The sequence below is a fragment of the Misgurnus anguillicaudatus genome, chromosome 13, assembly GCF_027580225.2.
Source record: "Misgurnus anguillicaudatus chromosome 13, ASM2758022v2, whole genome shotgun sequence".
Classification (NCBI taxonomy): domain Eukaryota; kingdom Metazoa; phylum Chordata; class Actinopteri; order Cypriniformes; family Cobitidae; genus Misgurnus; species Misgurnus anguillicaudatus.
In genome coordinates, this window is record NC_073349.2 from 23,337,932 (window position 1) to 23,349,237 (window position 11,306).

At 35.9% G+C, this 11,306-nt stretch overlaps 1 protein-coding gene across 1 annotated transcript; it reads left to right on the top strand.

The window, feature by feature from the left end:
* Positions 1-159: 159 nt before the first annotated feature.
* On the top strand, positions 160-11,174 carry mylk2 (myosin light chain kinase 2). Its single transcript, XM_055188637.2, is given in 17 exon segments — positions 160-490; positions 658-953; positions 2,133-2,218; positions 2,369-2,438; positions 2,831-3,157; positions 3,159-3,603; positions 3,757-3,947; positions 5,088-5,196; positions 5,278-5,371; positions 5,844-5,953; positions 6,218-6,359; positions 8,531-8,601; positions 8,782-8,910; positions 9,306-9,377; positions 9,715-9,795; positions 9,948-10,080; positions 10,173-11,174. Coding segments are annotated over 16 exon segments (2,406 nt in total). The 5' UTR covers positions 160-490; positions 658-688; the 3' UTR covers positions 10,254-11,174.
* The last annotated feature ends 132 nt before the right edge of the window (positions 11,175-11,306 follow it).

An 11,306-nucleotide genomic window follows, 5' to 3' on the forward strand; every position in this document is an offset into this window, starting at 1 on the left:
ATGTTGTTTTCAAATCTGAGAGGTGGAATAATGTAATGGAATAATGTAAGGAAATAGTTGTCAAGCAAATGTTATTTTTATGAGGTTTTTATTTTATTTTTAATATAAACAACATGCAATGTTTCTAATTTATGTGTAAATTCAGCAAAGGCCACATTGTTTTTTCCATTAAAGTTACACGAAGAGCTAATTATATAACGGCATACCATAGAACAATAGTCAGAGATACAGAGACTTCATTCAGCTCATACTTTTCCCTCTTGACTCCCGTGCCCCCCAACCATTCCTGTTGTACGTGCCTCTATTATCACAGGCCACTGTTTGGGACCCTCCGCCCCCTCTGGTCTGCCTATTTCTGGTGCGTTGGCCATGGAGCTCAGATAAAAAAAGGAATCTGATAGGTTGGTACTCTGTGAGCTTTTACAAAACCTCTTTGTGAAGAACAGATGCACACTACTGGAGTTTTTGATCTGGACAAACATCTTTAACGGTGGGTAATAACTACTTGTTTGTGTATTTATCATCCGTGAATGATGACATGCCATTATACATTTTAAATTAATTTGTCAAACCACAGGATTGTTAAAGTAAACTGTTATAAAATGACATTTTTAGCTTCTTGACTTCAACACCACGTTTTCTATCCCTATTAAATAGTTCTCCATCTAGATCAACCATCCATTAATGTATGTCTGTCAAGGGCTCTATGAAATGCCTTGTGCCTCCTTCCAACCCCACAACCCTGGAGGCCAAAGTTGATGACTTGCGTTTGAAAGTGGACCAGCTCCTCACCCGGAGCTCAGGAAGAGGTTGTCCCATGTGTGGGACGTGTGCACAACACGGCACGCTGCAGGAGGCCATGACCAGCCAGATTTCAGCTCATAGCACACTTCTGGATTCTCTGGAAAAGAAAGTCGGTGAGATGAGAACAGCTCTGGAGGACCTGGCACGTGGTATGGAAAACAGAGATATGATGCTGACATTGTATCTTTATATCTTAGTTAAACATCTACCTCAAAATGAACTAACAATGAACAATATTTGAAGGCCTCCCACAATTTCTACAAAAACTAATTTCTAGAGCTTGGCATAACTAGACAGAAGTACAGTATTTGGTATAAAAATGGCCTAACACTAAGAAATATTTAGATTTTTTAGTTTTTCGTTTATTTTAATACTATTATTTTATATTGTTTTGTCTTATTTTTAATAATTTTAAGTCATCTTGAGGCCCTCTTGGAAGTTTGTTGAGGCCCCCTAGTTAGCCCCGGCCCCCTATTTGAGAAACATTGCTGTAGATTGTGAATAAATAGACGTTTCAGCAGTAACAACATGAACAAGCAGCTTTCGTCGTCAAGACGTAACTTCCGGTAAAATCCGCTAAGAATAAATAACAACAAAGTCCTTTTAAAGTAGTTTATTTAAATAACAAACAAAATAAACAACACGAAAATTACCTAGGAAACCAAAACCTTTGTTATTTTCGACGAGGTATTTGTTCAAGAGTTCAATTTAGTTATACCAAGTTGCTTTTGTTTTTAAGTCTCTGTAAACTCAGATATTAAATGTGTTCTCACACCGCAGAAAAATGTGTTATTAACCACCCAACCAAATTTGAATGCTGGAAAAATGTAAATAAAATATTTTTAAATAAAAAAGTGATCAAATTCTTCTCTGCTCTCAATCGGTGGGGGCGCGTCCGCTGTCGGCACTGAAACCACGCCCACTCGCGAAAAATAGTAAAAACTGTTTAACGATCTAACTCTGCAATTCAGTACTACATAGTTTACACCATTTTGAAGAACTGATTTTACAGAGACTTTACATTTAAACCTATCTTATTCACAGTATTTCTTTTATTACTGAATAGCCTGTATAAACACGGTGTTATTGTCTGATGGCTTCTGCAGATAATATTACTTTATAAAAAAATGTCTCATAATTCAACAATGAGATTAGGAGCATCAAAGTTTGATTTAATTGATTTCACATTGATTTCAATCTTTGACATGACCCTCAGTCAATATTAAATATGTCTAGATTATTTTTCACAAAATGTGCTTAACATTATAGGATTATTTTATGTAGTAAGTATGCAAGTATTTCTGTTGTTGTAACTCTCCAATATAAAGGTCTAGAAGACAGACTGTGTGAAAAAGTGTCTGTGCCTTTGGTGGCTCTACAGAGAAGGAAGTCACTTCCTGTTCGCACCTCTGTGGTTAGTAGATACCATTTTATATAGTCACTGTGACTTACAAAAAGTCTTTAAAAAAAAAAAAAATTTATGTACATGCCTTTGCCATCATTAACTCTTAATCACTGACCACTGCCATGTTTGTATGTCACACTTTTTGTTTGTCTATGACAGGAGGAGGTCTATGTTCGCTTTGACAGACCTAGAGACTGTAAAATAGTGTCCCATGCCGCTTTAGAGAAAGGTGACTACAATGATCAAACATTTTGGCACTATTGCAGTCATTTGGAAAGGTGGCGTGAAGCCACAGGATTCCCTTGTTCAGTTTTAATGTGATGGATATAAATTAGAGTGACAGGACTGTTAACATGTTAACTATTTATACCGTACTCCCTGCAAGTATGACAGGATGACTCGCAAATCACCTGACTGAACAACAAACAATGAATGTATACATAGTACAAAATGCTATATAGGTTATATAACTCAATATTAAATTAAGAAATAAATAACAAAATGTATTCATAAAATGTCCCTTTTAACCCAAAAAATATAATTAAATATAAAATTTGTCTAGTAAAAAAATGCAAGACACATGTTTATATATGTTATGTCTATGTCCGGGTGTCTATGTAGGCATTTTGCTGGAAGTCAATGAAAACAATGGAATAAGAAGAGAAGATCATCTATCTGAAAAAGATTCAACAGACGTCAAAGCTCAGCATGAGGTTAAATTACAAAAGAAAGGAGAAAGAGTAACCCCAAAATCAAACATAACTCAGCATCACGGGCAAACACAGAATATTAATAAAATGGAAAATATAAATACCCAACCAAACCAGAATAATATCAAGACGCCCACCATTGCTCCCTCCATATCTCTGGTGACCCAGAGCTTGTTGGCTCCAAGGAGTCCTTCACCAAAGCCAGAAGTCCAAAACCAGAAAAAAAGTATCACCACCAAACAGTAAGGCAACCACAGCATCCTCTGTTTCCATGACAACACCTGTGGCTTCATCCGACACAGTCGTATTGAAACCTACAGAGGTTGGAAATGTAATCCCATCACGAAAGAATAATGAACCAAAGACCACTGGACCGGTTACTCCTGCAACACCACAAACAACAGCAGCTCCAAGTGTGGCCATATTGGTACCCAATATTTCTCCTAAGGAGACTCCCAAACCTTCCTCGCCAAGCCATTATCCCCCCAAATCAAATCTGGTTCCTCCTGTACAGAGTTTGGGGAAACCATCAGAAAATGTGCCAACAACAAAAGTGGGAAAACTTTCAACACACTTCCCACCAAGCCATAAACCCCCCAAAACAATGGGTTTGACGGTTACCACGGCAACAAAGGAAGCTTCTCTCCTCAGACAAGTCCAGAGTTGTCCCAATGCTTTACAAAGGTAAAACGATTGTGCATTATTTGTCTCAGTATGGAAAGCATGCTTTTATATTTAGCAAATACTAAACTTGCTTCTTCAAGATGCCTTTTCATGCTGGGATCGAATTGTCTTGTACTTCTTTATGCAATAATAATGCTGTCTTGTCTTAAACAGATTACCGGGCATTGCTGCTAAAGCAGATTTGACTCTCATGGCACCACCACCACCAAACAAAGGGACCGAAAAATCTGGATCACCAAAGCAAATTGCTGGTGGAATAGAGATTAAAATCAGCCCAGCTGTAGACAAATCTACTACTCAGACTATGGTCAACAACCCCCCTAAAACCTGTTTAAAGGTTATAGGTAAACACGTTTTTTTTTTTTTTGTAAACTGTCTATAACAATTTCAAAAGAAAACAACGTAAACCCATCTAACGTCATTTTTTAGTGATATGCATTATTCGAACCCTTCTGAGGACGGGACCATTTTTATTTATCCTGGATTTCTTAGTCAGGGTCACGTTTGACGATAGTTGCGCTATATATTAAATGACAGAAATGTGAATGTAGGATATAATACACAGGGTAAACTCACCAACAGCGGTGTTGTGTAAATTTGTTTTCATAGGTTAAAGTGGTAACAGCAGAGCTCATAGCATAGCCTGATCTTTGACATGTGAAGTATCTTAAATGTGATAATCCTTGTCCCCAGTGACTTATGTGTCATCCAGTTTTTGCACCTGTCCACGTCGGCCCAACAGAGTGCCTTGTAGATCAAATAGCAACACCATGACAGTCTCATAGTGATCATTGACCCAGAGATTCCCATTTAAGTGGGCAGACAATTGAAAGATTGCCGTGTGAACACCCTGTCATGCCAAATAGACTTTAGAAAAAATTTAAAGGGGCCATGGCATGAAAATTAGATTTTTTTCAATGTTTAAGTGCCATAATTGGGTTGCCAGTGATTCTATCAACCTAGAAAATGTAAAAAAGATCAATCCAGTACCTTTGGTAGACCATTCTCTGCAAGTACGTGATAAATCGGGTCATTGAAATTTGGTTCTCCTTATGATGTCATAAGGAGATCTTATTATAATAGTACTGCCCCTTAATCTGCACCATGGCAACCACGGCACAGCCATTTAGTGCAGAGAGAAAGAGAGAGAGAGAGAAAATAATTCACAGCAAAATTGAGTTTCAATTGCAACAAACCACCATCATTGCGATCAGTGTTTGAATTTCATCAGCAAACCCAAAACGCCACATTTTTGCTCACACCCACAAAGTGTCAATTTTAACATGCTATAATAAATTATCTATTTTGAGCTAAAACTTCACATATGTGCTTTGGGGACACCAAAGATTTATTTGACAGCTTAAAAAAATCTTATGACATGGCCCCTTTAACTGGTGCCACAAACGTTTACTACTAGTGACCAGTTAAATTAAGATTTTCAATGGTCTGATTACTAAAATAATATGCATTTCTGACTCATTTAGATGATGTTTCACCTCAGCCTGCACCTTTTTCCCATCGGTTTGTTTCATTGAAGTCAAACCCTCCACCCTGTGACACTTTCAGTATCCATACCAGAGAAGTTCTGGGAGGGTGAGATGAAGACTTTCGCTACTGAATTTTAATTTACACGATTTAGTTGTTAATCTGGTATTCATGTGTCTGTATTACTAGTGGTCGCTTTGGCAAGGTTCACAAATGTACGGAGAACAAGACGGGGATGAGACTTGCCGCTAAGATTATCAATACCAGAAATGGAAGAGAAAGAGTAAGTGTCAGTGTCAGTATAGGTCAGAAATGTGGGTGTGTATTTACATCATAAAATTGTTTTAAACAGTCACACCTAAGAATGTTTTAGTCAACATTTGAAGTGTACCAAAACCTTTAATAAAAGTCGTACACTTAACATGTATAAATATATTTGACTACGTAACCCAGTCTGTGAAAACAAGTCATTTTTGTAACAATATAACCTTGATATATTTAATATTGACTGAGTAAAGTCATGTCAAAGATTGAAATTAATGTAAAATCAATGAAAGAAATCAAACCTTAATGCTTCTATTCCCAAAATTCCCATGACTTTAGCCTGGATTTTACAGGCATGTGTCACATATTAGCACACAATGCATATAGTGTGAATAACACAACAGGAATTAACGCATTCACAAAACATCAGCTCATGAGTTATAGTTAAGGATAAAATAGCTTTTCTGCTTTCCTTGCATGCTGTTTTGCAGGACATGGCACTAAATGAGATCCAAGTCATGAACCAACTAAGCCATCCAAATATCCTTCAACTCTATGAAGCTTTTGAGGTCAAGAATCAAGTTGTGCTGATCGTGGAGTAGTGAGTTATTTTAAACAAAATTCCAAAATCATTAAAATTAACATTTTGTAGTATATGCGGCGCCCTACTGAATGCTGTGTGTACATTATGTAAATTAACAAGTGTTCTGCATAGGTAACATATAACATCTTTAATGCATTCAGCATGCTTTTATCCTAAGTCACTTACAGCGTATTTGAATTTACCTAAAGGAACGCCTAGATAATATTGCTTTCTTGTGGTACACCAGTGCAAATAGGCCATTCTGTTTGTTGTTTCATTAAGTGTGGAGGGTGGTGAGCTGTTTGATCGAATCGTGGATGAGACCTGCCCTCTGACTGAGGTTGATGCAATGGTGATTGTTAAACAGATATGTGAGGGCGTCCAGTACATGCATCAAATGTACGTACTCCACCTGGACCTTAAGGTAACACTCTCGAAATGGTACACAACAACGGTTTTCCCATAAATACATAAATAAAGCATTTTCCAGAGGAAAAACACACATTATTTTTTTCGAATGTAATGATGATCGCAGAAGATGGAAAAGGCTCAAATCTGTTAGTCCAATTGGGAATGCCTAAGGGTATGTGTCTCGTAAATAGACTTTGCTGGTCTGCGTCAATGAGAAATGTACAATAAGATGACAACCGTTGCTGTCATTGATGTTTGTTATTGTTAACGTGTGAACATATTATAAGAAGATTGTAAGAATAAACAAATTAATAGTGACGTTACTGCCATTTAAAGGAATAGTTCAACCCACAATGGAAATTATATTTTACTAATCCTCAAGCCATCCTAGGTGTTTATGACTTTCTTTCAGTCTCACACATAGTTACATGACAAATATCCTGGCTCTTTTCAGCTCTATAATGGCACTGCTTAAAAAAAAAACGAAACAATAGAAACCATTACAAAAACTCTATGGATTTAATGGTTTTAATGAAAATGTTAATGGTTGTAATGAATCTGTACTGGTCCAGATGGGTCTTTACTTGTATGCCTATGTGCTGGGTTCTGTTGGTGGGACCATAAAATCCTACTGGAATAATGTCCAAAACAAAAGAATTCTGTAATGGTTTTAATGGTAAAAGCTAATGGTTCCTAATGGTATTTTATTGAAACCATTAGAATTTCAGTGATGGTTTCTATTGTTTCTTTCAATTGGATATTGACATCCATCCATCAAAAACCAAATCCATAGGGTTCTTAAATGGCTTCCGGTGCGAAACGATATCAGTTTAAGTAGGCAAATTTAAAGGTGCAGTGGGTAACTTTATAAGAATCTCTTGACAGAAATGCAAAATAAAAATACGTAATCAGTGGTGTAAAGACCTTTCACAATGAACTGTTATGTTTTTATTACCTTAGAACGAGACGTTTTTATCTACATACACTGAGGGTCCCCTTACATGGAAGTCACCATTTTGTGCCGCCATGTTTCTACAGAAGTCCTTAATGGACAAACTTTTTTTTACTAAGTTGTCTCCAACGATGACATCGTTGTCTGGTGGCGGCTATCGTAGCTTCTCTATGCATTCCGGTGAAACGTTGGTTGCAATTTGCAACCTCACCTCACTAGATGAACTAAAATTTACACACTGCACCTTTAAATGTAAAGCTTTACAACATAAAAAACACATTTTCACTTCAGAATAGAAATAGTACACTGTAAAAAAAAATTTGTACACTGTAAAAAAATTCTGTATAAAATACCGTGCAGCTGGGTTGCCGGTAACTTACCGTATATTTAAATTTATGTTATTTACTGGCAACATTTTGTTCAAAGTTAAATGAACATTAAACATGTACAAGTCTTTGTCGTTACAGAGTAAAACTAAAAAAAAAACAGCATCAAGCAAAACATTCTGGGAAACAAAATCTGAAGCAAAAAAAAAATAAAGGTTGATGATGATTTCTGGTTCCCAGAATGCTTTGCATGAGGCTGTTATTGTATAGTTTTATTCTGTAAAGATAAAGACTTTTTTATATTTCAATTTTTGTTTACTTTGAACAAACTCTTGCCAGTAAATAACATAAATTTAAATCTACGGTAAATTACCGGCAACAGAGCTGTAATTTCTACGGATTTTTTTATAGTGTAGAAATTACAGTATTATTGGGTATTACTGGCAGCTGGTTGCCAGTAACTTACTGTAGATTTTACATTTATGTTATTTACTGGCAACAGCTTGTTCAAAGCTAAATGAACATGAAACATTTACAGTCTTTTTCTTTTACAGTAAGTTACTGGCAACCTGCTGCATAATTACAGCTAATTTTTTTCACAGTGTAGATAGACAAAGGTAAAATCAATAAAATCAGTTTTGGGATTGCATTTAAAAACTATTATACTCTTATAAAGACCATATTGTCATTATATCATTACAAAGTTTAATATTTTATTCTTTGTTTAATTTAAGCATTTCTTATTTTTCATCCAAATACAGGTTATTTTGAGTTGTTTATTCATGTGATTATAATCAATGTTTAATATGTTGAAACGATTGTGGGCCACAAAACTTGCATTCAGCATTCAAAGTTTCTTTCTTTGACACATGATGATGACCTGTCACTTTCAAATCACTTTTTCAGCCCGAAAACATCCTTCTTGTTAATCAATCTAGCCATCAGGTGAAGATCATAGACTTTGGACTTGCCAGAAGGTTAGAAATATGACTACATATGACTATTCCAATTTTAGCTTAAATCAATATTAGTATTGTGGACACGCCTGTCATTTGCTTTTCTAATAGCCACTGTTAATTAATGAACATCTAAGTATTCAAATATTGTATCTGTGACTTGTTTGTAAAAGGTTTAAGTGTCTGTTTCTCCATATTTAGGTACAAACCCAGAGAGAAACTCAAGGTTTCATTCGGAACGCCGGAATTTTTAGCTCCTGAGGTGGTGAACTTTGATTTTGTCTCATTCCCAACAGATATGTGGACTGTGGGAGTCGTGACTTATATGCTGTGAGTCAAACTGAGCTGTGCAAACACATTTAATTCCCAGAAAATTATTTCAACATATGACATGTGATGAGTATCCCAAAATAATCTGATTAGAGGCATGTATATAAGTGCAATTTATTTTATGAATTATTTGCATACAAATAGGATACAAGCATAAAGTAATTTGGGTGGGAAGGGAAGAGGCAGGAAAGGGAACAAGGATTACGTCAAAAACATCAAACAGGGCTACAAATCACTCAGTCAACTGTTGGTCTAATAGGTGGATACCAGTGGCAATATGGAAAGTGGTTCAAAAGTACAAGCTGTTCTAAAACAAGAGAGATGCCATTTTTATGGTTTTTTTATATTATTAAAAGTTTAAACTGTGACAATAAAAAAAACTATTTTATTTCTAGCTTAAGTGGCCTTTCTCCTTTTCTGGGTGATGATGACAGCCAGACCCTCAACAATGTGCTTATGGGCAACTGGTAGGCAATATGTTTTTCCAACACAGTTCACAGTAAAAGTCACTGATTACTGATATAAAATCATCCTGCATAATATAAAGAACATTCTGTAAAAATATAATCTTGATATCTTTAATATTGACTTAGTTAGATCATGTCACAGATTTAAATCAACATAAAATCAATTATTGAAATCAAACTTTGATGCTCCCAATTTCATACTAAATTTATGAGACTTTTACAGGCATTAGGCGCAAACAAGTTTTGAAATTGAAATTTTTACTATATTGATTTTTTTTTATAAAAGAGTTAAATTTGCTCGTTTTGTTTAACGACGCCCCCTGTTGGATGTGTGCAGGTATTTTGATGAGGATGCTTTTGAGCATGTCTCAGCAGAGGCTCGGGACTTTGTCTCCAACCTGCTGATCCGAGAGAGAAGGTGAAATTAAACACCCACCCTAATTCTCTAATTACATTTGCATATACATTCAATTTCTTGCATCCAACAATAGTCTTTTATCTAGTGCTCATGAAAGGTGAAACCCATGTCTCTCTATTATCCTACTTTCGCTTCTGTTCTCATTCTTGCAGTGGTCGTCTGAGCGCTTGCCAGTGTCTCAAGCATCCATGGCTCAACAACATCTTGGAAAAAGCAAAGAAAAGCAACATCGTGCTCAAGTCACAGGTCCTCCTTAAGAAATACATGGCCAGACGAATGTGGAAGGTGAAATACAAAGGAAACCATGATGACTATGAAGTAGCACCACACACCGCTCAAATTGCCTTTCTCATTCTCTTCTCATTTTCTTTGTACAGAAAAACTACATAGCCATCGCTGCAGCCAATAGGTTTAAGAAGATTGGAAGTTCAGGTTCCCTGACGTCAATGGGGATCTGAATAAAAACTTATTACACAGAGATTTTACTGGCTTTGTAAATGTTCTTCTCTTTTATCTTTCATATATCGTGAGAACTAACTTGGTGTTGTTTAATTCATTCAACCACTGCTACACAATCCAATTGTTACATTCAATGCATGTTATTTTTCTTTTGCTTGTAGGCATTGGGAACAAATAAACGTTTCCTAAGGGTAACACTTTTCACATGTTATTCAGATAGAGGATAGAACTGAGTAAGCATAAATAGTGTTAAAACAGTGTCTGGAAAGCCTAAAATGAAAGCTTAGAAAATTGGCTTGCACCCTAACCTAACCAAAAATATTAACAGGAAGGTTTGTGGTTATCATCACAAAAGTGTAAAGATACACAGTGTATGCAGTGTGGTAAAAAAAGTTCTCATATTTTACAATTTGTGTTTGAAACTATTAACAAAGACTAAAGTGAGTCAGCTATGCCAGTGGTTCTCAAACTTTTTGAGTGTGCGGCCCCCCTATATACGGTGAATTCCTTCGCGGCCCCCCAAAGAAAATGTATGACAAATTTGTTCTAAAACGTAACATTTTAATAAAAAAACAACAAAATTATATTATACAAAGTAATGCTGTTGGTATACCCTTATTCTTTTAGGTTTAATTACAAAGAATTCATTATAAATTAATGTATTTTATAAATTGTCATAAAGCTGGGGCCCCCCTGTTTGAGAACCACTGAGCTATGCTACAGTTCATGGTGGGATTAGACTGGTTTCATTACCATCAGAATTATTTGTAATGTCTGCTTTCAATACATGACTGTGATGAAAAATGTGTAAATGCATTGCAAAAGGCATGAATCATTCTTATTAAGTTCACAAGAATGGAGAAGTATTAGGGCACAGGATTTTTTTAAAAATGCCAAATAAATCTTTGGTGGCCTCAGAATGTGTTTTATAGCTTTAGCTCAAAATACCACACAGATAACTTCTTATAGCATGTTAAAATTGCCACTTTGTAGGTGTGAGCAAAAATGTGCCGTTTGGGGTGTGTCCTTTAAAATGCAAATGATCTCTGCAC